This window comes from Podarcis tiliguerta (assembly GCF_965153285.1).
Source record: "Podarcis tiliguerta genome assembly, chromosome: 8".
NCBI classification, from domain to species: Eukaryota; Metazoa; Chordata; class Lepidosauria; order Squamata; family Lacertidae; genus Podarcis; species Podarcis tiliguerta.
The window spans coordinates 12,816,638-12,842,617 of record NC_139541.1 but is presented as its reverse complement, the minus strand read 5'-3'; the positions used below and the strand labels follow the sequence as shown (position 1 = coordinate 12,842,617).

At 47.6% G+C, this 25,980-nt stretch overlaps 1 protein-coding gene across 5 annotated transcripts in view; it reads right to left on the bottom strand.

The window, feature by feature from the left end:
• The window catches only part of PAX7 (paired box 7), a 171,172-nt gene that overhangs the window by 75,117 nt on the left and 70,075 nt on the right, over positions 1-25,980 (bottom strand). For all 5 annotated transcript variants that reach the window (XM_083454058.1, XM_083454055.1, XM_083454054.1 and 2 more), the window contains one exon: positions 1,976-2,175. In XM_083454058.1, the coding sequence (XP_083310184.1) occupies positions 1,976-2,175 (200 nt within the window). The remainder of the gene's footprint in view (positions 1-1,975; positions 2,176-25,980) is intronic.

The window sequence follows — 25,980 nt, the reverse complement described above, 5'->3', positions numbered from 1 at the left end:
ACTTTTAACTGTGCCCTCAAGGAGGGAGGCAGAATTCAAATTTTTCCAAGGAAAAGTCTAGCAACTGGTGTCTTTGTTGTAGACTTTGCCCCCCCCCCACCTCTTCCCAGAAGACTTTATTATATTCCCTGATCTGTTCACACTTCTTAGCCTTTCTGCTGATGTGTGTTTGCACACAATGTGGAGCAGGGGATTTATCCGCAATACATCAGGCTCCAGTTCAGGGAATCCCCTGTGGGGTTATCAAATTGCGATGGGATCACGGTGCTGCTTCAAACCCCATCATTTGTTTTGGCTCTTGGAAAGGTTCTCCGTAAATTAGCCAAAGTCTGTGCAGTGAGAGGTGGAGGAATAATGCCAGCCTGCACCCGACAGGTGCAGTCCCAGAAAGGCCAGGAAATTCCCCTCCCTCGATTTGGGGGACTTTGGTCAGCTCCATCTGATCTAGCAACTTGCCATGAATCCCAAATATTCACTGTGACATCTCTCCCCTTCCCACACAGTGCAATGGAGACCCACATGACCTAAAGGCCATCCTCTTCTGCACTGATTGATTGATTTTCGCTCTATAAGATGCACCAGACCACAAGACGCACCTAGTTTTTGGAGGAGGAAAACCAGAAAAAAAATATTCTGAATCTCAGAAGCCAGAACAACAAGAGCGATCGCTGCGCAGCGAAAGCAGCAATCCCTCTTGCTGTTCTGGCTTCTGGGATAGCCGTGCAGCCTGCATTCGCTCCATAAGACGCACACACATTTCCCCTTACTTTTTAGGAGGGAAAAGGTGAGTCTTATAGAGCAAAAAATACGGTAGTTTTTCGTTTCTGGACTTAACGGTCTTACTGCAGGCCACGGAGGAAGGAGTTCCCCACATGTAGGTATAGCTGTGATACTTGCATTGCGGGGGTTCAGCTAGTTGGCCCTTGGGGTCATCGACTCTACAATTCTATGATTTTATAATTGCTCATGTTCCAAAGCACACATTTAACACTTCGCTTCTCGTACTGCCCCCCAACCCGGCCGGGATAGCGATTCACAACTTATTTGCTGCAAATAAAAGCCACTTTGTACAAAAACGAGCACATGAGACTTTTCCCATGTTTGCCCTACCCAGGGTAGATCCATTGAATTGAATTGCCAATGTATTACGGTATTTTAATATTTTGGTGGAAGCTGCCCAGAGTGGCTGGGGAAGCCCAGCCAGATGGACAAAGTATAAATAATAAATTATTATTATTATTATTATTATTATTATTAACATTATGACTAACCGAGGGTCATTTATTTCCAGGGGGATTTCCTCTGAGTGAAGCTTCATTGGCTACAACCCTAACTGGAAACAACAAACCACTTTGAGGCTCATTTTGTAAACTGCTTTGAGGTGTTCTTGATGATGATGGTGGTGATGTTGATGATGGTGGTGGTAATAATAATAATAATAATAATTTTATTGTTTATACCCTGCCCATCTGGTTGGGTTTCCCCAGCCACGGTGGGCGACTTCCAGCAAAATAGAAAAAATAATAAAAGGTCAGACATTAAAAACTTCCCTGAACAGGGCTGCCTTCAGATGTTTACTAAAAGTTCTGTAATTCTTTATCTCCCTGACATCTGGTGGGAGGGGAATTCCACAGGGAGGGTGCCATTACTGAGAAGGGCCTTTTCAGTGGTGGCTCCCTTGGTTGTGGAATGCCCTCCCTAGTGAAGGGCACCCATCCCCATCATTTATTAAATTCCAGGAAGAATGGAAAAACGTTCCTGTTTCTCCAGGGATTTAGCGGATGAAGAAGACCATTTCTGGCTGCCCTGTGATCATTCGATGGAAGGATATTTCTAATGCTTTTAGAATCGATTTTAGAACATTTTGACTCTGTTTTTTAGAAGCGCATATCTGCATCTGTTTGCCACCCTTGGCTTGTTGGAGAGGAAGGGAGGGATATATATTTAGTGAACGAATAAAGGCAATATCCCTTACCTGGACTCTTGCCTCAGTGAGTTTGGTCCTCTGAGCGAGCTCCTCTCGGGTGTAGATGTCTGGGTAATGGGTCCTTTCAAAGGCTTTCTCCAGCTCCTCCAGCTGCTCCGCTGTGAAAGTGGTCCGGCTGCGGCGTTGCTTGCGCTTGAGAGGCAGGTCGGGCTCCGACTCGACATCAGATCCTTCATCCAGCCGGTTGCCTGGTGGGGGACGAAAACGAGAGATGGAGGCGGATGAAAACACAGGCCAAGCTGGACCAAAAATTAAGAAGCGATAGTGGAAACAATGGCCAACCCTTCTGTAAGACAAGGTGTAGAAGGTGCCTCGGGTGGCATATCCTGGTGTGTGGCAACATACAAACAGAATAAGAGCCTTCAGCTGGATCCGGCCAATGGCCCATCTAGTCCAGCATCCTGTTCTCACAGTGGCCAACCAAATGCCCCAATGGGAAGTCCACAAGCAGGATTCAAGCAGAAGAGCAGCTTCCCCAACAGCACCTCGCATACAAAAGCATTCTTGCCTCTGACCACTACTAGCTATAACGGCTAGTAAGAATTGATAGTCTTCTCCTCCTCCATGAATTTGTCCAATCCTCTTTTAAAGCCATCCAAGCTCTTGGCCATCGCTGCCTCCTGCAATAGTGAGTTCCATCGTTCAAAGAATGACTTTTTTTTATCTGTCCCGAATCAACCCTCCCAGTTCCCCCTGAATGGCCAAAGTTAGGGTTGCATCCAACCAAGTTGCAGGGCCATTGAAATTAATGGATCTACGTTCGTCATGTCCAGTTGGTCTACTCTGATCTAAAATAGCACTGGATACAACCCTGATTCTGCACTCCACAGGTGTGGTGGAGGACCAAGTCCCATCACCAATGTTGAAATGAGGGCGTGAGGAACCAGTGGCCACATGACCGAGGTGCATCGTATTAGGTGGGGAATGTGGGTTGTGTGTGTTTCTTCTCCCTAGAATCATAGAATCATAGAATCATAGAGTTGGAAGAGACCCCAAGGGCCATCGAGTCCAACCCCCTGCCAAGCAGGAAACACCATCAGAGCACTCCTGACATATGGTTGTCAAGCCTCTGCTTAAAGACCACTCATACCACTAGAACTTCTCATACCACTAGAACTTTTGGACATCCAGTGGAGCTGAATGACAGAAGATTCAAGGCAGACCAAAGGATGGACCCCTTCACACAGCACATATTTAAACTACGGAACTCAGTTCTGCAGGAAGCAGCGATGGTCACCAAGCTAAAGGTAAAGGGACCCCTGAACATTAGGTCCAGTCGTGACTGACTCTGGGGTTGCGGCGCTCATCTCGCTTTATTGGCTGAGGGAGCCGGCGTACAGCTTCCGGGTCATGTGGCCAGCATGACTAAGCCGCTTCTGGCGAACCAGAGCAGCGCACGGAAACGCCGTTTACCTTCCCGCCGGAGCGGTACCTATTTATCTACTTGTACTTTGACGTGCTTTCGAACTGCTAGGTTGGCAGGAGCAGGGACAGAGCAACGGGAGCTCACCCCATCGCGGGGATTCAAACTGCTGACCTTCTGACCGGCAAGTCCTAGGCTCTGTGGTTTAACCCTGGTCACCCAGCTAGATGGCTTTAAAAGAGGACTGGACAAGGGGGAGAAGGCTGCCAATGGCTGCTAGCCATGGAGGCTATGTCCTGTCTCCCCCACCTCACTTTCAGAGGCAGTTATGCCTCGGAATACCTGTTAGGGAATCACAGGAAGCTCTTGTGCTCAGGGTCTTGCTTTTGGATTTCCCATAATGGACATCTGATTGACCACTGTGAGAACAGGATTCTGGAACGGCTCAGAGTGTCTTGCTGTTAACCAGAAGGTTGGTGGTCCAAGCCCACCAAGAGCAGGACTTTTGCATTGCGGGGGGCGGGGGCGGGTTGGACTAGATGATCCTTGAGTGTCCCTTCCAGCTATGATTCTATGACATGACTAGACAGGCCATTGGCCTGATCCCACCCAGCTTCCCGCAGGGCCTCCCGTCCTCTGCTCCCTGCGCACTAATCACACACGCATTTTTTAAAACTACCATTTCGTAGCCGAACACACAAAAAGAGAAGAGATTTTCTTCCATCCTCCCCTCCCTCCGCTGGACTTCCAACACCTCCCCCCTCCAGCACTCCTGGGAGGCCCTTAAAGTTAAATTAATCAACAGGATTAGGTAGAAATTGGTCACACCAAGACCCTCCAGGCTCTGATGGAACTCTTGAGGCGCACCAAGGACCTGCTGTCTTGTCTCCAAGCACCCTGGTGCCGTCTGGAAGGATTCGCCGTCCAGCCCAGACATGGAGGCGCATTTATTAACCTGGAGATCGGATTGCCAGTTGATTCGGAGGTGGGGGGGGGGGGGAAGGGGTTAGCGGCAGGCAGAGAGTGTGGGTTAGGCACATCTTAAGATAATGTGGCTCTCCCCCACACACACTCTCCCTTTCTTTTGCTTTCCCCCTCATGGTCCCATCTGGACTGCCTTAATCCCTACACCCCTAAAGGTCTCCTCGATAGCCCACCAAATCTTTCATGCTGTGGAACGGCAGACCTAACCAGGAAGGGATGCTCGCCAACTCTGAAGACGCAAGCCTTGCCAGTTTGTTTATTTTGCACCAGGCTGAATTCCCTACCCCAGCTTGGTTGCACGCATGCCATGGGCAAATTCTGCACGTATCCTCCCCTCTGAAGAATCCCAGAAACTGTGGTTTGCTAAGGGTGCAGGGATTTGTAGTTTGGTGAGGGGTAAACTTCAGTTCCCGGGATTATTATTTTTTAAAATTTTAATTTTTGCAAGGGATGTGTGCTTTAATTTGACGGTGTGTACAGAGCTATACTTTTGAATTATGGTGCTGGGGGAGGCTCTTGAGAGTCCCATGGACTGCAAGGAGATTAAACCTCTCCATTCTTCAGGAAATCAGCCCTGAGTGCTCACTGGAAGGACAGATCGTGAAGCTGAGGCTCCGATACTTCGGCCACCTCATGAGAAGAGAAGACTCCCTGGAAAAGACCCTGATGTTGGGAAAGATGGAGGGCACAAGGAGAAGGGGATGACAGAGGAGAAGATAGTTGGACAGTGTTCTCGAAGCTACCAGCATGAGTTTGACCAAACTGCGGGAGGCAGTGGAAGACAGGATTGCCTGGCATGCTCTGGTCCATGGGGTCATGAAGAGTCAGACATGACTAAATGACTAAACAACAACAACAACACACAGCTCGAAACAACACAGCATGATGGATAACTCGCTCCTATCCACGTCTGCTCAAAAGCAAGCCCCATGGAGCTCAGTTTGGCTTTCTCCAGAGTAGACACACATATAGCATTGGGCTGAGAATTTCAGAAATCGTGATGGCAAGCTTCTTCTCAGAGGTGCACTATTCTGGCATCAAGTGGGGATAGAACAGCAATAGCGGCACAAAATTTGATGGCTTAAATCAGGGATAGCCGAAATCCTGCTTCCTGGTTTCCCATAAGCCACAGGTTGGCCAGTGTTGTAAGAAGATGCTAGACCAGATGGGCCACTGGATTGCTATGAGGCAAGTTGCCATGTCTCTTTTTAAATCTGCCCTTTATTCAGAGCCATGAAGACCAGAATCTTACTTTATTTTTAGGGGGAAAGCCATAGCTCAGTGGCAGAGCACCTGCTACTCACACAAATGGTCCCAAGCTCAATCCCTGAGATATGTAGGGAGGACTGTGGTTGCCAGATCTGAAACCCTGGAGTCAGCCTAGACACTACTGAGCTAAATGGATCAAGAGTTCCATGTCTCTATAAAGACTAGATCCTTGCATTATTTTTAGGGGAAGGTCCATAGCTCAGTGGTGGAGCAACCACTTTGCCTGCAGAAGGTCCCAAATTCATTCCTTGGCATTTCCAGGGAGGGCTGGGAGATCCCACTGCCTGAAACCCTGGAAAGCCATTGCTGCCAGTCAGTGTAGGCAATACTGAGCTCTATGGCCCAATGGGTCTGACTCAGTATAAGGCAGCTCCCCATGTTGCAACGATTGCTTTCTATCCTTGCTCACCAGCTGGACCAGATCAGAACTTTTCTCGAAGAGAGTAAATAAAGCCATCTTGCTTTGCTGGTTAAAAAAATTAATTAGTGGGCACCCCTGGCTTACCTCCCCCCCCCTTCTTCCAGGGAGGTGGCACAACTGTCTAGTGGTTCTCACCCCCTTTGACTGCCACTCTGCTCGGACTGAGATGACAGGACACATAAACGGCCAAATCCATCAAAACGCAAATGAGACCTTAAACCGGAGGAAAGAAGGTGGCAGAGCAACTAGGATGATCGAAAATAATTATTATTTTCGAAATGCAGTAAAAAAAAATCACAAAACACAAAACACAACCTAGCTGTGCTTCTCATCTCCAGATACTGTTTCTCTCCAAGACTGACTGAACCCCAATTGAAAAAGAGGAGAGCAATTGTAAGAATTTACAGACTTCGGCTTTTGCAGAAAAAAATGCACACCATCTGAGAGTTCCTAGGGTGCTGGACAATCCAGAATGCTTTTGTGTCACCTGGTGGGATTTTATTTCCTGCCCTTCAGACTTAGATGCTTAACATTCACCTTTCGCGCCAGCCCGGAAAACAGGGATGCATTGATATATAACAATGAGGGATATTTTCTAAATAACAGGGGGAGGGGGGAATTGTTTTGCTTTGTAAATGGTATGATGTAATGCCCTGCTACCACCCTTTTGGGTTGTTAGTAATGTTAATAAAAAGCTGTCACATGGAAGATGGAGCAAGCTTGTTTTCTGCTTTTCCGGAGGGCTGGACTTGAACCAATGGCTTCAAACAAGAAAGGGGATTCCAAGTGACCATTAAGAAGAACTTCCTGGTATTAATGGAGGTGGCAGACTCTCTTTCTTTGGGTGTTTCTAAGCAGAGGTTGGGTGGCCGTCTGTCATGGATACTTTAGTTGAGATTCCTGCATTGCAGGGGGTTGGACTAGATGACCCCTGGGGTCCCTTCCAACTCTGCAATTGTATGAAAGCTTTGCAACAGGGCAGGGGGGAGGGTGAGAGCGATGTGGGTGAAAGAAGATTTCTGCAGAATAAAAATGCACCCCTTCTCTCCTGTACTCACACTCATCAGCCAAAATCATGTTTTTAACTCTCAAGACTAGGGCCGAGAGCTATTCCTAGGGTGGAAACACCATTGCATTGTCCTCCCTGGCCCTACAAATCCAAAGAGAACCAGTCGCCTACGCCTGCTACTCATCTTGGCTTCCCTTTTCTCCATCTGTCGCTCCTTGCAGCAACACGCACCCTCCAAAAAAACACAAACAAACCGCCCTCCTTCATCCAATTTTGATTACAGTTTAACATAGTTTAAGGTTTGGCGGCGTGAAGCCGCACACAGAAAAACCAATCGCGTAATCGTTGATATGCGTTTTAATCTAGTAATGCAGCCCGGGCGGAATGAGAGGGCTCACGTCGGCGAGGTGGTCCGGGAATTCCAAACAGACAGGGCGGCTGGCCTCGGAAAATGGAAAGAAAAAAAAAAGTCATTTACAGCTCAGCTGGGGACCGGTGTGCTCAGCAACGCATTAAAGCATCGGGGGCCTTTTTCCAGAGATATAAGGCTGCTTCTTCTCCTCCTCCCAGGCACTGAACTGGTCAGCTGTAACAGAGTGGCATTGGAAGGCAATGCCCGTGATGGAGTTGGGAGAACTTGGAAATTTGACTAAACAGAGGGACAGTTCTCCGTGAAGAGAGCAGGGCGAGGAGATGTGGGTTTGTATGTGGAATGGGGACAAACCTAGACAGCATCCTAAAAAGCAGAGACATCACCTTGCCAACAAAGGCAAAGTATAGTTAAAGCTATGGTTTTCCCAGTAGTGTTGTATGGAAGTGAGAGCTGGACCATAAAGAAGGCTGATCGCTGAAGAATTGATGCTTTTGAATTATGGTGCTGGAGGAGACTCTTGAGAGTCCCATGGACTGCAAGAAGATCAAACCTCTCCATACTGAAGGAAATCAGCCCTGAGTGCTTACTGGAAAGACAGATCCTGAAGCTGAGGCTCCAATACTTTGGCCACCTCATGAGAAGAGAAGACTCTCTGGAAAAGCCCCTGATGTTGGGATAGATGGAGGGCACAAGGGGATGACAGAGGACGAGATGGTTGGACAGTGTTCTCGAAGCTACCAGCATGAGTTTGACCAAACTGCAGGAGGCAGTGGAAGACAGGAGTGCCTGGCATGCTCTGGTCCAGGGGGTCACGAAGAGTCGGACACGACTAAACGACTAAACAACATGTGGAATGGGCTATAGGGTAGGTAGCTTTGAAAGGGATTAGATATCAAGGATCAGGCTCTCTCAGATCATTGGGAGAGTGTGGAACCTGCCTGATTTTGGTGGCAGTAGGCTTTTAAAAGCCAATTTCTTGGCCTGGCTGGTAAGGACCTATGAAAAGCCCTGCTGGATCTTGCCAGCAGCCCGCATCCAGAATGGTGCTGGACAACAACTCCTATCAGCTCCATCAGCCTGCATGGATAATAGTCAAGGAGGATGAAAGTCTTAGTCCAGCTTTGTCCTTGGCCTAGGTGGACCATGGATGTGATACAGTGGGGTTGCTTTCAAGTTCCTCTCTGCTGTTATAGGAATTAAACCTCCAGGTACATAGGCAGTCTGCCATTGAATCTCAGAAACATGGGGGAGGGCTGCCATGTTCAATCCTGGAAGCATCTGCTTCGATCTTGGAATAGATGGACATGGGAACACTAGAATCATAGCGTTGGAAGGGGACCCTGAAGATCATCTTGTCCAACCCCCTGCAATGCAGAAATATGCATCTATCCTATACAGGAATCGAATCGGCAACCTTGGCATTATCATCAGCACCACGCTGTGAGCAACTGAGCTATCTGACTGCTCCTGCTGCTGCATCCGGCCATTTGCCCATCTAGTCTGGCATCCTGCCCTCACAGTAGCCAACCAGATGGCACAGTGGGAAGCCATTCCACGGCAACTCTCCTCTCCTGTAGTTTCCAGCAACTGGTATTCATTCAGAGGCATACTACCTCCAACGATAGGGATGTGGGTGGCGCTGTGGTCTAAACCACAGAGCCTAGGACTTGCTGATCAGAAGGTCGGCGGTTCGAATCCCTGTGACAGAGTGAGCTTCTGTTGCTCGGCCTCTGCTCCTGCCAACCTAGGAGTTCGAAAGCACGTAAAAGTGCAAGTAGATAAATAGGTACCGCTCCGGCGGGAAGGTAAACAGCATTTCCGTGCGCTGCTCTGGTTCGCCAGAAGTGGCTTAGTCATGCTGGCCACATGACCCGGAAGCTGTACACTGGCTCCCTTGGCCAATAAAGCGAGATGAGTGCCGCAACCCCAGAGTCGGCCATTATTGGACCTAATGGTCAGGGGTCCCTTTACCTTTACCTCCAACAATGGAGGCAGAACATAGCCGTCAGGGTTGCCCAGCTTTCGTCTGATCCATGGGTAGGGAGCTTCAGTCCCAGGGGGTGAAATATACTGCTCCAGACCCTTCTCTCTAGGCTCGGGACACTCTCGAGGTCACAACCCTCAACAACCATGGTTCATACCTTGAGCATATTGGCAGGGATGGAACCTGTCCTTGAACTCTTGCTTATCTGGATGGGGGTTTGTGAGAGGGTGTAGAAACTAGCCTGCTGTACAAAGGTAAAAAATGACATTTGTTGCACCGCCCATTTTTGCCCACGGCCCTGCCCACATGGCCCTCAGAAGGTTGCGCAGAAGGGGATGAGGCCCTCGGGATGAGAAAGGCCCCACCCCCATGCCTTCTCTGATCCAGTGGGACTCTCCCTACTTTCTTCTCTAAAATAGACCTCATTCGTCAAAACTGGTAATGTTGTGGATTGCCAACCTCTAGGGGCAAGAAATCGGTGCAGGAAGAAGAGATAACTTCTACCTGACTTAAATACATGCGGTATCTACCTTTTCAACCTTCTGAGTTTAGGAAGAAGATGAATAAGGATTAGTCTGGGATTCTGGGAAGCTCATAAGCATGAAGATTGAAGACCACCTACTGTTCCTTTCTCCTAGCAAGTAGGATTCAAAGGAAAGCTGCCTCAAAGGCATAGGTTCCCATCAATCATGGCTGTGAACATAAAGAAACTCATTTCTGCAAGCACTGTCCATTCAGCTTGGCATTCTGTTCTTCCAGTTGCTCACAGGAAGCCAACAAGTGGAACCTAAAGCTGGGGAGGGGAGCCTGTGGCCGTCCGAATGTTGCTGGACTCTCATCATCATCATCACCTATTGGCCAAGGTGGTTGGGGTGCATGGGAGCTGAGGTCCAACACCACCCAAAGGGTTACTGTCTTCCCCATCCGCTAACTAGATTGTCACTGACCTTTACTTCCCTAGCTCACTCCATCACAACTCTGTTTTCTTTTAATGCAGGGCTGGGTGGAAACGGGTAGCTTTCCTTATATTGCTAGACTCCAGCTATCATCATCCCTGACTATCGGCTATCCTGCTGGGGCAGATGGGAGCTGGAGGTGGAGAGTTATAGGTTCTCCATCTCTGAACTAGACCATCACTTGCCTTCGCTTCCCCTCCTTAACTCCACCAAAACTCTGCCTCCTGTGAATGCTGGGGTAGGGAAAACCTGTAGCCTTCTTTTCTACTTTTCCAGCTAGCATCATCCCTGGACTAGATAAGGGTCCATGTCCTTATGATGTAGTGGTGGCCACCAGCTTGGATTAAACAAATTAATGGAGGGTAGGGCTGCCAATGGTTATGTTCTACCCCCACTATCAGAGGCAGTAAATGTCTCTCATTGCCAGTTGTTGGGAATGAACTTGACTCCCTGGTCCGTGGGGCCTTCCCAGTGAGTCAACCATGAATGAAAAAAGATTCAGATCAGCCCATTACTCTCACTCTCTCCCTCACAAATTATAATCTTCCCTCGTCTTTCCTGTGAGTTGGCCCCATTCTCTTACACATAAGAAGAGTCTGCTGGATCAGGCCAATAGCCCATCTAATCCAGCATCCTGTTCTCACATTGGCCAACCAGAAGCCCACAGGCAGGATAACAAGGTGGACATGAGTCAACAGTGTGATGCAGTACCAAACAAGTGAATGCTATTCTAGGCTGCATCAACAGAATTATTGGGTCCTGATCAAGGGAAGTCATAGTACCGCTCTATTCTGCCTTGGTCAGACCACATCTGGAGTCCTCTGTCCAGTTCTAGGCTGGGGAGGATATTAAGAAGCTGGAAGGTGTGCAGAGGAGGGCAACCAAGATGATGAAGAGTGTGGAAACCAAGCCTGATGAAGAATGGTTGAGGGAGTTGGGGATGTTTAGCCTGGGAAAGAGGAGATTGAGAGGAGATAAGATAGCCATCTGCAAATATCTCAAGGGCTGTTCCCTGGAAAATGGAGGAATCTTGTTTCCTCCTTCATGAATTTGTCTGATCCTTGTTTAAAGCCATCTAGGTTGATGGTCATCTGTCTCTCCTGTAGCAATGAGCTTCATAGTTTAACTATGCGCTGCACGGAGGTCTTCATCTGCCTGTATCTTCCAGCAGCAACTCACTCCCCATTCTCTGGCCTCCTGGTGGGCCAACCTGTTTGCCAACATCCAAGATTCATAGGACCACAAGGAACCAATCAGAAAGAGGGCGTGTGAGGAGCAGGGCGCCCTCCCATCAGCCAACAGCGAGGCATTGGGATGCCGTCAAGAATGGTTAGAAGAAATCATGCTCCCTTAAAAAAAATAAAAAACCAAGTTATGCCTGGGATTGAACCCCTCTCAGACTTGTCTCCTCTTTCCACACTGGAGAAGAAAGTGAAGGGAGAGCAGGAGAAGATAATGGAAGTGACAGAAAGAAGAATTGGGGAAAGGAATGAAAAGAGAGATATTATGGCATCGCTGGGCTCTTTATCAGCCCTGTCATCTGTTGGGAACGGAGATCTCCCTCCTCTGCATTGTCTCACCTTGGACAAAAAATAACAAAAAACAGGGGGCATTCCCCCCCTCTCTTTCTCTCTCTCTCCTTGGTGCAGATCTCTTTAGAGCTGCCTGGACGGGCACCTTAGGGGGCCATTAGTTGCTGAATGTGCGGCTGACAGGCCAAAGTGATATCAATAAACTGGGGCACGTCAACCTCCCCGGCGCAGCTTCGCAGAGAAGGTAACGGCTTGAATATTAAAACCCGCCGCCTGGAAAAGAGATTCTGGATGGGCGGTGGGTGGGAGGGGGAAGGAGAGAAAGGGTGGCAGGGAAGAAGAAAGAGAAGAAGGAGAAGGGGTCCTCAGCAACAAAGGGTCAAGGAGATTGCTATCATCTCAAAAAAAAAAGGGGGGGGGGGAGGGAAGCGAAGATGCAAAGCTAACTCCCCCTACCAACTTTAAGGGAAGATCCAGGATCAGAGAAGCAGCGGTGCTTTGTAAACCTTTTCGGGTGCAAAGATTTGGGGTGCGGTGTTAAGATGACTGTATTTGAGTTGGAGCAAAAGGAAGTTCACTGGCAGAATTAATAGCTCAAGAAGGGAGGTTTGGGGGTGTAGAACTGGCTCTGCTTTGCCTCTGTGGTCAGAGGCAGGAATACTTCTGAATACCAGTTGCTGGAGAGAAGGTTCTTGTGCTCAGTTCCTGCTTGCAAACTTCCCATATAGTTGGCTACTGTAGGGAAAGAATGTTGTAGGTGGGTCTTGTCTAGAGTTCTTCTGCTAATTTGCAAAGGGATGAGGATCAATCATCCCAGACCCTCCAAGTATCCCTATTTTCCAGAAAAAGAATCCTGAATTTACAGAAGCTGTTCCGGTTTGTGATTTGATCCCAGAATGTCATGCTTTTCCTTAAAGGTAAAGGGACCCCTGACCATTAGCTCCAGTCGTGACCGACTCTGGGGTTGCGGCACTCATCTCGCTTTATTGGCTGAGGGAGCCGCCGTACAGCTTCCGGGAAATAAATAATAATAATAATAATATATTATTTATACCCCACCCATCTGGCTGAGTTTCCCCAACCACTCTGGGTGGCTTCCAATCGAGTGTTAAAAACAATACAGCATTCATGTGGCCAGCATGACTAAGCCACTTCTGGCGAACCAGAGCAGTGCACGGAAACGCTGTTTATCTTCCCACCAGAGAGGTACCTATTTATCTACTTGCACTTTGACGTGCTTTTGAACTGCTAGGTTGGCAGGAGCTGGGACCGAGCAACGGGAGCTCGAACCGCCGACCTTCTGATCGGCAAGTCCTAGGCTCTGTGGTTTAACTCACAGAGCCACCAAATTTTCCTTAGGACATCCCTATTTTCATCGGAGAAATGTTGGAGGGTATAGAGTTATGCGACCCCGCAGCCAAGGAGATAAGTAGCGACACAGGCTTTAGAAGCCATCTGAAGGCAACCCTCTATAGGGAAGTTTTTAAATGTTTAATGTTTTATTAGGTTTTATATATGTTGGAAGTCACACAGAGTGGCTGGGGCAACCCAGTCAGAATGGGTGGGGTTTAATAATAACATTATTATTATTACTATGGACATCCCTATTTTCATGAGGGGAATATTGGAGAGTATGTCATCTACTGGGTCCATCTGGATGAGTTTGTGAAAGCAGATGTGAGATGGTGGATGGATCCAGGAATTCAGACGAAACTGGTACCTTCCCTCTGCTGCCCACCTCTCATTCCATGCTCCTCCACAGTAGGTTGTTCAGACTCTATGAGTTTGCCATCTTTTGTGAAGTCTTTAGGAGTTAGAAGGCATATCCTAAAAGCTGAATAAAGTACATGTTCCACCGTGCATTCCCACAGTCTCATAGCAGCCCCATAGTCTTCAGCCTGTTGCGTAGTTAAATCAGACTCTTCCATTGTGCAGTTAGATCAGACTCTTCCATTATACAAAGAGGAGAATTTCCTCGTGGCATTGGCTGTGCTAAGATTTCAACAACTCCCAGAATGGGAAGACCCTAAATTAGGGAAATTTGTTACCCACCGATGGAGGTCATGAACTTCATGTTGCTTCAGCAATGAAGCAGCTTAGACTGGGAGATCATTATGAAATGGAGGTTTCCTCCAACCAGTGCCACTACCGAGAAGGCCCTCTGCCTAGTTCTCTGCAACTTCACTTCTCGCAGTGAGGGAACCACCAGAAGGCCCTTGGAGATGCCCCAATGGGAAGCCTGCAAGCAGGACCCAAAGCAGTTTTGAACCTACATTTTTGGGGCCCCTAAGTTTGAACTGGTATGGGGAGGGCGCCTTCACAACCAGCAATGAGCTCTGGGTAAACACTGTCACCTTCTTCCATGATGGATCACCATCGTGTTTGCGTTTGTGGTATCCACTTAAGTACTTTCATGAACTCACTGTTATTCCTTGAGGGTCTTGACCTCTGTGAACAAGCAGGAGGGGATTCAGAACAGCCAACACTGCAACACTCTACTTTTGCAACATCTCTGCTACTGGCCCTCAAACTTTAGGATTGTTGAAATATATACAACAACAAAAGCATCAAATGGAGTCGTGTGACTCAAATTGGGTCTACTAGATCCATAATTTTTAAGCAATGTAGACCAAAGTCAGTTCTGGGGCCCCTCTGGGATTAGGAGTCCTGAAGCTTAAACTTCATTAGTTTCATAGCAGATCCACCCCTGACCCAAAGTGCTCTCCCTTCCTGCTGTTTCCAGCAACTGGTATTCAGAAGCATTATGGCCTCTGACTGTGGAAGCAGAGCACATTGGTGCTGTTGATAGCCTTGTTCTCCATGCGTTTGCTCACTCCTCTTTCAAAGCCATCCAGTGGCCATCACTGCTTCCCATGGGAGTAAACCCCATAGTTTAATGATGTGCTGTGTGAAGAAGTGGTTCCTTTTATCTCTCCTGAAGCTTCCAACATTCCACTTCGTTGGAAGAGAGGAGGATAAGAACATCGGAAGAACTTGCTGGATCAGGGAACCAGGCATTACAGGGAACCAGACAGAGGGCCTTCTTGGTAGTGGCACCTGCCCTGTGGAACGCCCTCCCACCAGATGTCAAAGAGAACAACAACTACCAGAATTTTAGATGACAACTGAAGGCAGCCCTGTTTAGAGAAGCTTTTAATGTTTGATGCACTACTTTATTTTAATATTGTGCTGGAAGCCGCCCAGAGTGGCTGGGGAAACCCAGCCAGATGGGTGGGGTATAAATAATAAATTATTATTATATTATTATCAGGCCAGTGGCCTATCTAGACCAGCATCCTGTTCTCACAGTGGCCAAGCAGATGCCCAATGGGAAGACCAAGGAGCTGAGCACAAGAACCTTCTCCCCTCTTGCATTTTCCAGAAATAGTATTCAGAATAGATAGACATCAATGTTTCTGATCATGAATGCAGAGCATCACGGCAAGTAGCCATCAATAGCCTTCCCCTCCAGTCCCGCTTTAATGGGACTACTCTGTGTAGGACAAACCCTGAACACAACCACCTAGGGAAGAAGAGAACACTCCCTTGGTGTTCTCTCTAAGCCTTTGGGCTCTCCCTGAAATGAGCTCAACAACCACAGCAGTTCATATTATACTATTATTTTTATTGGATTCATTCCCCGGCACCCCGCACACCCGCCCCGTCTCCTGCTACTACAATCCCGCTACCGTCTTTAACCTTTGCTGGCTGACGTCTCCTTGTAAGTTTGCTGTGCCTCTGCCAGGACAGCAAACAGAAGCTGGCTGGCAAGTGATGTGTTTATACTGGAAGAGAGACTATAGTCATAGGGGAGGAGGGAGAGGAGGAAAGTGGAGCTCAGAAGCAAAGGGGTCAAAATGCAGAAGTGAGATGTGCCTACAGAGAACTGTTTCAGAGAGGACAAAGTGCGCAAGGGGAATGGCTGTAGCTTAGTGGTACAACATCTGTCTCACAAGCAAAAGGTCCCAGGTTCAATCCCTAATGGCATCTTCAGTCTGGGCTGGGAATCCTGGAGATCTGCCACAGTCACTGTGGACAACATTGAGCAAGATGGGCCAATGTCCTGTCTCAGTCATGAGGACTAGAATGTTTAGTGAGAGTGTTCAGTGGCAGAACACTTGCTTGGCCTGCAGAAGGTCCCAGGTCCAGACCCTACCATCTCCAGGTAGGGCTGGGGAAGACGTCTGCCTGAAACCCTGGAGAGCTGCTGCCAGCCAGTGTAGACAATACAGAGCTAGGCGGTCCAATGGTCTGATTCAATCCTATCTCAATCAGCCTTTCAATTCAGAACCATGGGGACTAGAATCTTACTTGAATTTCAGGGGGAGATCCTTAGCTCTGGGGTAGATTATCTGCCCTGCATGCATCTCCAGGTAGGTCTGAGAATGTCTGTGGCCTGAAACCCTAGACAGCTGCTGCTTTTCAGTGTAGACAATACAGAGCTAGGTGGAGCAACTGTCCTTAGTATGAGACGCCTTCCTAATTTACCATTTATTCAGAGGATGAGGAGTTGATTGGGGCTGTTGGGCTCTGTAATCCCAAAGATCTGGGCTACACAGCCAGTTCTATCTCACTACAGACTTTCTGGTGCTCAGACATAACAGAAGAATCTTCCTTCTACAGAGTAAGACCACTGGTTCACGTAGCTTAGTATTGGCAACACAAACTGGCCATGATGTCTTCCACTCCTGATAACCCTATATTCCCACATACTTAGGGGCTAGAAACCTGCACAGCCATTTTTGAGTTTTTTCTTTTCTTTTTAAACACTGCTTGCTCCCAATTAGGAATGGCTGACTGTGTCAATTTCAGTTTCTCTCTGTTTTTCATTCTTCCAAGCTTAAACCCAGTACCCCACAATTCCACACCAGATTGCATTTTTTCAAGCTCATGAAAATTCATCAGCACTTTAAGTGTGGATTTCTCCTAATATACATGCTTTTTTGCAAAGCCATTTCCCCTAGCCTAATGCATCTTCGAGTGTCATTTTCACTGTAATTTGCATTTATTTATTTTTGCACACATTACTAGGCTAGTGAACCACATTAAAAAAAATTAAGAGACCTGCAAATCTCAAAGGACGGCTATGTTTCGGTCTGGGTGAAGTTTCGGGGGAGGCAAATTCAGGAGGTTCTGCATTAAATACAAACTGAATCGAAATTTCTCACATAAATCCCTTCTTTATGCAGCGCTTAACTATGGAACGTGCTCCCACTGGAGCCAGTGATGGCCATCAACGTGGACAGAGGAGAGGTCTATTGATGGCTACACTAGTCAACATGGCTATGCATTGCCTCTATGGTTGGAGGCACGAATGCTCTTACACACCTGCTGCTGGGAGCAACAGGAGGGGAGAGTTTTGTCTTGTGCTCGAATTCTGCTTGCGGCTTTCCCACGATGGGCATCTGGTTGGCCACTGTGAGAACAGGATGCTGGACTAGATGGGCCATTGGCCTGATCCAGCAGGACTCTCCTTATCTTCTTACCCCCAAGTAGAGGAACATAAGTGGTGCTTCAATTGGTCATCGTTGCCTCTTTCTAACTATTCAGGGGCTGAGAACAAACCTTGCTTAGTGGGCAAAGGAAGCATCTACAGTGGTACCTCGGGTTACATACACTTCAGGTTACAGACTCTGCTAACCCAGAAATAGTACCTTGGGTTAAGAACTTTGCTTCAGGATGAGAACAGAACTCGTGCTCTGGTGGCGCGGTGGCAGCAGCAGGAGGCCCCATTAGCTAAAGTGGTGCTTCAGGTTAAGAACGGACCTCTGGAACGAATTAAGTACTTAACCCGAGGTACCATGGTATCAAGAAAAACTAAAGAGGTTTAACACACCGCAGACCCACTGAAATAAATGAACCAAAGTTAGTCATTGCATTCAACTTAACGGGGTCTACACTGAGTAGGTCTAGCACTGGATGCAACCTATATATATAACTGCCCTGAGACCTGCGGGTATAGGGCAGCACAGTGGTACCTCGGGTTACAGACGCTTCAGGTTACAGACTCACCGAGAAATAGTACCTTGGGTTAAGAACTTCAGGATGAGAACAGAAATTGTGCAGTGGTGGAGCGGCAGCAGCAGGAGGCCCCTTTAGCTAAAGTGGTGCTTCAGGTTAAGAATGGTTTCAGGTTAAGAACAGACCTCCGGAAGGAATTACGTACTTAACCCGAGGTACCACCGTATTGCAGCCTAACTGCAGTTTCAGGCAGAATTGAGAGTGATGCAAAAGAATGGCAGACAGACCCGCAACTCTGTGATTTCGCTTATTCCTGGAGTTGCAGAGAATGGCTTGGCCCATATGCCTCTTCCTTCCCCGCCCGTCCTTGCCCCCAATGTCCAGTTGAGTCCCTCCGTACAAAAGCAGCCCCCCGTCATCACAGACTGTCTTTTCATGCCTGCAGTGTCTTCTCTCTCTCTCTCTCTCTCAACGCTCGCCAACCTCCACCCCAATCAATCTCCAGCACAACCCCACCCCCAAGCTCCCCCCTTTCTCCCCCCCCCCCAGCTGGCGACGGACGCTGCGGTTCCCAAAGCAGAAAGGGAGCCTCACCCTGGAAGGTGGGGAGGGGGGGAACGCGGACAAATTTCTGATTTGTAACACTCTGGGAATGGGTTTATGGCCATTGTTTGAGTGCAAATTTATAAATAAAGCAAAACCAAGATTCCAGGGCGAGGCCGATGAAAAGCAGAAAACGAGAAATTTTATGCCCGTAAGTAGCGTGGGCTAATGACGATTTTTGAAGCAGCCGAGCGTGGTTAGTAAACTCGGCTAAATGATTGCCGTGGAACCGGCCAGGAGACTTTATTTCTTAATTAGTGCTACATATTAAGTCGTGCTGACACATTCGTGCAGCGAGCTTTCGTGCCGCGCTCAAACTTTGCCAAACAGAAGAGGAGGGCGAGGAAAGGAGAGGGCCTGAGAGGACCGGGGGTTTGCGGGAGGGTGGTGGATTAAGAAGAACTTCCTCTGGGAGGACGACCCAGGAGAGTCGTCCAATATCAGATCAGAGGCCCAGATAGCAACAAACAGCCTTCTGCGGAGCTAAAACAATAGACCATCTTGTTCAATACTGCTTATGCCAGGGGTAGCCAGTGCGTTGCGCTCTGGGTGTCGTTGGACTCAAACTCCCAGCAATCCCAGTTCATGGTCAGGAATGAAGGGAACAACATCTGTCAGGCCACATCTGTCCAGCAACATCTGTCAGGCCACAGGTTCTGCAGTCCTGCATTAAAGGAAGCCATGGTTTGTGAATGAGGTAGCTGGGGGCAGTAAAGGAAAGTGACTGTCAGAGTTGTGGTGGAGATAGCAGTCTCGCGCTTTGTTTTGGATTGCAAGCTGATATGGAAGATTGGAAGGAAAGAGAAAATGCAATGGGTTGATTCCTTATCTCTACCGCCTATCTTTAAATGGGGCGGTAGGGTTACAAGCAAGTTAGTTTTCTGCTGCCCCAGAAGGAAGGACCTGGATTCAAATTACAAGAAAGGAGATTCTGGCTAAACCTCGGGAAAAACGTTCTGATGGGGAAAGCTGCTTGACTGTGGAATGGACTCCTATGGAAGGAGATGGACTCTCCTTCATTGGAGATTTTTGAAACAGAGTTTAGGTGGTCATTTGCCAGGGATTCTTCAGCTGTGACTGCCAAGATGACCCTTTGTGTCCTTTCCAACTTTGCAGTTCTATTATTTTATCATCACAGTTTTCCATTCCCGTTTTACTAGTCTGGCACACTGAACACCTTTAGAACCACACTGTGCAAATTGCAATTATCTGTACATTTGCCAAGTAGGCTGGCTGATCTCCAGGAAATAAATATATATATATATACATATACAAACTACCAACGGGTGTCCGAAAATAGAAGCAGTGTATATAGTTAAACTGTGGAGCTTGCTCCTACAGAAGACATTGATGTCCACCAACCCAGATAGATAATAAAGCAAATTATACCTATACAGGGATGAGAGGGCTACCGAAAGCTACTAGCCTTGATGACTGTGTTCTACCTCTGCAGTTGAGGCAGCAATGCTTCTGAATATCAGTTGCTGCAGGGGAAAAGCAGGAGGGGAAATTGCTCTTATGTTCGGGATCTGCTTGAGGGTTTACAATAATGGGCATCTAGTTGGCCATCGTGAGAACAGGGTGAAGGACTAGATGGACCACTGGCCTGATCCAGCCATAGAGATACTATTTCCAAACTGGGAGACTAAGAGAGGGAAAAGAATGGCCTGCTTAATTTTTTATTTTATTTTTTAAAAAACCTTCTATTCCTTTCAGCTCCCCTTGCTTAAAGAACAAAACCGCTTGCTTACAAGAGTTCTGGACCTGCTCCAACATTTCCGAAGGTAGGGAACAAGCAGATCCTCAGAACCTTTGTTTGCTCCATCAGGTTCACGTTACAGGGAGGGTAGAAAATTATAAACAACTGGCTGACATTTCCATATCTAAAGGGTTCGGAGGGGGGCCCCCACCCCCTAGATTATCCCCACCACCACCACATTTAAAAGGTACATCAGCTTAAGTGGAGCCTGATGGGAAAAAGAGAGAGCCAGGTGGCTTAAGCAATAAAGAGGAGATCCTTTAAAAAAGGAAGAAAGCTCAGCTCTCTCTCCTTGCCCCAGCCCCAGCCTCCATTCTACTCCCTATTAAGTAAGCTCCAGACTAAAGTTTTTTGGTCTCAGCAAAGCCCTCAGGGCAATAAACATGCCTAGTACTTTCTGTAGGGTTAGGATCAGTCCTGACTCACATTTTGCCTGGCTTGACATAGGGCTCTCCCTGTTCTGACTTGCAAACCAGCCTTGGCCCGTTTGGAATTATAGGCTTCCCAGGGCAGGTCACACACTAAATTCGACAATATACAGTGGTACCTCGGGTTACATACACTTCAGGTTACATACGCTTCAGGTTACAGACTCTGCTAACCCAGAAATAGTACCTCGGGTTAAGAACGTTGCTTCAGGATGAGAACAGAAATCGTGCTCCGGCGGCACGGCGGCAGCAAGAGGCCCCATTAGCTAAAGTGGTGCTTCAGGTTAAGAACAGTTTCAGGTTAAGAACGGACCTCCGGAACGAATTAAGTACTTAACCCGAGGTACCACTGTAATTTTAAACAAGCAAAAATGTCAACTTAGAAGAGTTTGAAGGGATCACAGGAGTCATCTACAATGCTGGGGTCACATCTGAAGACTCCCTGGCAGATGGACATCCAGTCTTTGTTTAAAAACTGACAACAGGGAGGGTCCATCACATTTCAATGTAACCTGCTCTGCTCGGGGATTGCTGTCAGGTCTACTTTCCTAGCAACCCCGCTAGATAGATGGAGAGAAACTAAAGGGTTAAAGGAAGGGACACCTGAGTGTTCCCAAAGATGGCATGTGCCACCTGACTTTGGCTGCTTAGCTATGCTAGCTTCATGGACCACGCAGGTGCAGTCAATAAATTAACTCAGAATAAATCTTGCACGGCACAAATTTGGCAACTCCGCAGAGTGCTGCACTCAGGAATTACGAACAAGCCACATTCCTGCTATAGACTAAGCAGCCATGTGATTCCACAACTCATTATGATTCTGTGGTCTATATTCCCCATGCCTGTACCCAAGGTTTTGCTCAGAATAGACTCATCAAAATTAATAAATGTAAGCGTAGTATCTGGGATAGGATTAACATTGGATGCAACTATTTGAAGCAAATCTGGCATGAAGACATCCGTCAATATCCCATGCTGCCTATGGGCCTCTGGAGTGTTCCCCCAGCTCTGGAGATCACGCCTAATATTTCCTTCTGATTTTTCCTCGCAATTGCATTGCACCAGGGGTTTTGTAGTCCCATGCCTGCAGAAACTGTAGTCTTCTTCCCACATGGTTCAGTAGAGCCACTGACATGAACGGTGCTAAGTTAGCCATTTCTGTTAATTTCAGTGAGTCTTTTCTGAGCGGGACTAACATTGGACACAGCCCGTTGTATTGTTGGAGGAGCATTTTAGAAATTCTGTATTGCATACGCTGCTCATTATGCCCACTGAATGGGTGGTCCCATCTTGTGGCAGAAAGCTTGATCAGATGGCCTTTCACAATTTTGTTTCTTCCTGATTAAGTGCTCTGTGGTCTTTGAATCCCTTGATTGCTGTAGTCCCAGGGAAGCGGCCTTCATTCCATTCAGCATCTTCTCATCTCTTTGCTTGCCCTGGCAGAGTTGTCTCTCCTCTTTTTCTTGACTCCTGCTAAATGTGGTCAAAGCAAAGCTTTGACGAAGAGGACAAGAATGGCGGTGGCAGCCTGAGCATCAGCAAGGTGCTCCAGCTGATACATAAACTGAACTTCAACCTACCCCAGCAGAAAGTCAAGCAGACGTTCAAGGTAAGGGACACCATTCACGATAGCATCTCTACAATGCGGCAGCTAGACTGGTGACTGGGAGAGGCTGCCAAGACCATATAACACTGGTCTTGAAAGACCTACACTGGCTCCCAGTACGTTTCCGAGCACAATTCAAAGTGTTGCTGCTGACCTTTAAAGCCCTAAAAGGCCTCGGCCCAGTATGTCTGAGTGTCTCCACCCCCATCATTCTGCCCGGACACTGAGGTCCAGTGCTGAGGGCCTTCTGGCAGTTTGCTCACTGTGAGAAGCGAGGTTCCAGGGAACCAGGCAGAGGGCCTTCTTGGTAGTGGCACCCTCTCCGTGGAATGCCCTTCCAACCAGATGTCAGAGAACAACTACCGGACTTTTAGAAGACATCTGAAGGCAGCCCTGTTTAGGGAAGCTTTTAATGTTTAATAGGTATTTAATGTTTAATAGGTAATAGTATTTTAATATTCTGTTGGAAGCCACCCAGAGTGGCTGGGGAAACCCAGCCAGATGGGCGGGGTATAAATAATAAGTTGTTGTTGTTGTTGTTGTTGTTATTACAAGGTATCTCTACAAGGGGTAGAGCATCTGTTCTGTATGCAGAAAGTCCCAGGTTCCAACCCCAGCAGCATCTCCAGGTAGGGCACGAAAAACTCCCCTCCTGAAACACTGGGGAGCTGCTGCCAGTCAGTGTAGGCAGCACTGAGCTAGACAGACCAACAGCCTGACTTGGTTATATGACCAGCTGCCTACCTTTCCGTATTTCACAATGCAGGGATGTATCTAAGAGTCACCGAAGCAAGTGGAAAAGGAAAAAGCCAAAGAAAGTCTGTTGCATCCAAAGAGCAACACAATTCAAAAGCCTCTATTGTTCGGCAAAAGTCTCCCAAACTTTTCATTTGGTTGACTGATTTAGCCTGTAGCTCTTTGCAGCAGTCTGAAAAACACACACACACACAAAAACAACCCTCCCCTCCTCATCAAAGCGAAAGACGGGTTATATTTAACCTGAAAAGCTTCAAAAAACACTGCACGACATGAAAAAAAAGTTATGAAGCAAAGTCTGCCCCCACTTTGAGATGGGGATTTGCTTTGATTTCAGCTGCGAAGGCTGAGGGAGAAGCTGCCCCCCCCTCCTGTTTCGTCATAATGTCCCCAGCTGAGTTTCAAAGTTGGAACTAGAAACACAAAGATATAAATAGCTCCAGAAACCAAGTATCGAAAATGCCACTTAACTTTTCCCCTGAGGATCTTTTGCTGGCCTCCCCACCCCTGCCGCCCCGCCATTCAGTGAGTTTAGGGTACAAAGACCCCCTTCCCGGCTAAGAGAGACGAGGCCTCAAAAGCCCTTTGTCTTTGCAGTTAATTAATTGAGGTAATATTGGGTTGATCTCTGCCTTGAAGTCAGGAGGACCCAGCTGCGGGGTGCCTCTGGTCTGAAGAAAGGGGAGAAATGTATTCCAGGCCAGAATGTATTATATGGTTTAAAAAATGAGACTTTGGGGTTGTTAGGGTGGCAAAAATCAATGTATGAGGTTGTTATTGTATTTAATAATAATAAAAAAACCTTTAAGGACCAAAACTTTTTCAAATGATAGGATCGCTAGGGTCATTCTTATCATTCTAGAGTTGTAAGGGACCCAGAGGATCATCTACTCCAGCGGTTCTCAACATGTGGGTCCCCAAATGTTGTTGGACTACAACTCCCATCATCCCTGAGCTCTGGCCTTGCTAGCTAGGGGTGATGGGAGTTGTAGTTCAACAACATCTGGGGACCCACAGGTTGAGAAAGGCTGATCTAGTCAAAGGTTCCCAAACTTGGGTCTCCAGCTGCTTTTAGACCACAACTCCCATCATCCCTAGCTTGCAGGACCAGTGGTCAGGGATGATGTGAACTGTAGTCCAAAGACAGCTGGAGACCCACGTTTGGGAAATGCCGAACTAATCCAACCACCCGACAATGCAGGAACATGCAGCTGTCCCATCTGGGGATCGAACTTGTGACCTTGGTGTTATCAGCACCATGCTCTAACACCAAGGGAGCTATGCTGTTGAGTGTTAGCGTTATCTAAGAACATGAGAAGAGCATGCTAGGCCAACAGCCCACCTACTCCAGTATCCTATTTTTCCAGCAGCCAACCAGATGCCCCAACGCGAAATCCACAAGGAAGACCCGAGTGTCACAGCAACTCTCTCCTCCCTGCCGTTTTCCGGAAAGTGGTATTTGTTAGCAGAAGATCGCAGAGGCTATCGCTGCCTTTTGTGAGAGCAAGTCCCATAGTTTAACTAGGTGCTGTGCAAAGGGCTTTCTTTTCTTTGTCCTGATTCTTCCAACATTCAGCATCTCTGGACGTCCCTGAATTCTATTGTTATGAGAGAAGGAGAAAAAAACCCCCACCTCTATCTGCTTTCCCCATGCCATGCATCATTTTATTCACTGCCAACAAAGGTCTGTATAGTTAAAGCTATGGTTTTCCCAGTAGTGATGTATGGAAGTGAGAGCTGGACCATAAAGAAGGCTGATTGCCAAAGAATTGATGCTTTTGAATGGTGGTGCTGGAGGAGACTCTTAATAATAATAATAATAATAATAATAATAATAATAATTTATTATTTATACCCCACCCATCTGGCTGGTTTCCCCAGCCACTCTGGGCGGCTTCCAACTGAATATTAAAAACAGTACCGCATCAAACATTAAACATTTCCCTAAAGAGGGCTGCCTTCAGTTGTCTTTTAAAAGTAAAATAGTTGTTTATTGCTCTCAAGCAATAAACTCTCTTGAGACTCCCATGGACTGCAAGAAGATCAAACCGATCCATTCTTAAGGAAATCAGCCCTGAGTGCTCACTGGAAGGACAGATCCTGAAGCTGAGGCTCCAATACTTTGGCCACCTCATGAGAAGAGAAGACTCCCTGGAAAAGACCCTGATGGTGGGAAAGATGGAGGGCACAAGGAGAAGGAGACGACAGAGGAGGAGATGGTTGGATCGTGTTCTCAAAGCTACCAGCATGAGTTTGACCAAACTGCGGGAGGCAGTGGAAGACAGGAGGGCCTGGCGTGCTCTGGTCCAGGGGGTCACAAAGAGTCGGACACGATTAAATGACTAAACAACAACAAATCATGTCACCCTCTTCCTCACCCTTTTCCCCAAACTAAAACGTTCCAAACGCTGCAACTTTTCCTCGTGGTTGCTTCACCCCCTTGGTCACTTTGCTTGCCTCCCCCCCCCCCAAGCTGTTCCAACTCTACAATATCCTATCTGAGGTGAGGCGGACAGAGCGGTGTGTTTTTATTATTTACAGATCCATCAGTCGCCAACTGCCCTTCATCCGGGGATCGCAGGGCGGTTCCCAACATAAGCAGGCAAAACGAGAACACAAAAGACAGAATAAAACAAGGCCCAAAACAAACCAAGACAAACACAAACACATTTAAAAGGCCCTAGACCAGGCATAGGCAAACTGTGGCCCTCCAGATGTTTGGGACTACAATTCCCATCATCCCTAGCTAACAGGACCAGTGGTCAGGGATGATGGGAATTGTAGTCCCAAACATCTGGAGGGCCACAGTTTGCCTATGCCTGCCCTAGAGCGTTAATCAGCCAAATGCTTAGTTATAGAGAAACATTTTCACTTGGATCCTAAAGATGTGTAATGGAAGTGCCAGGCCAGCCTTCCTAGAGAAAACATCCCACAAACTGGGAGCCATTGCAGAAGCATAGAATCATAGAACTGTAGAGTTGGAAGGGAC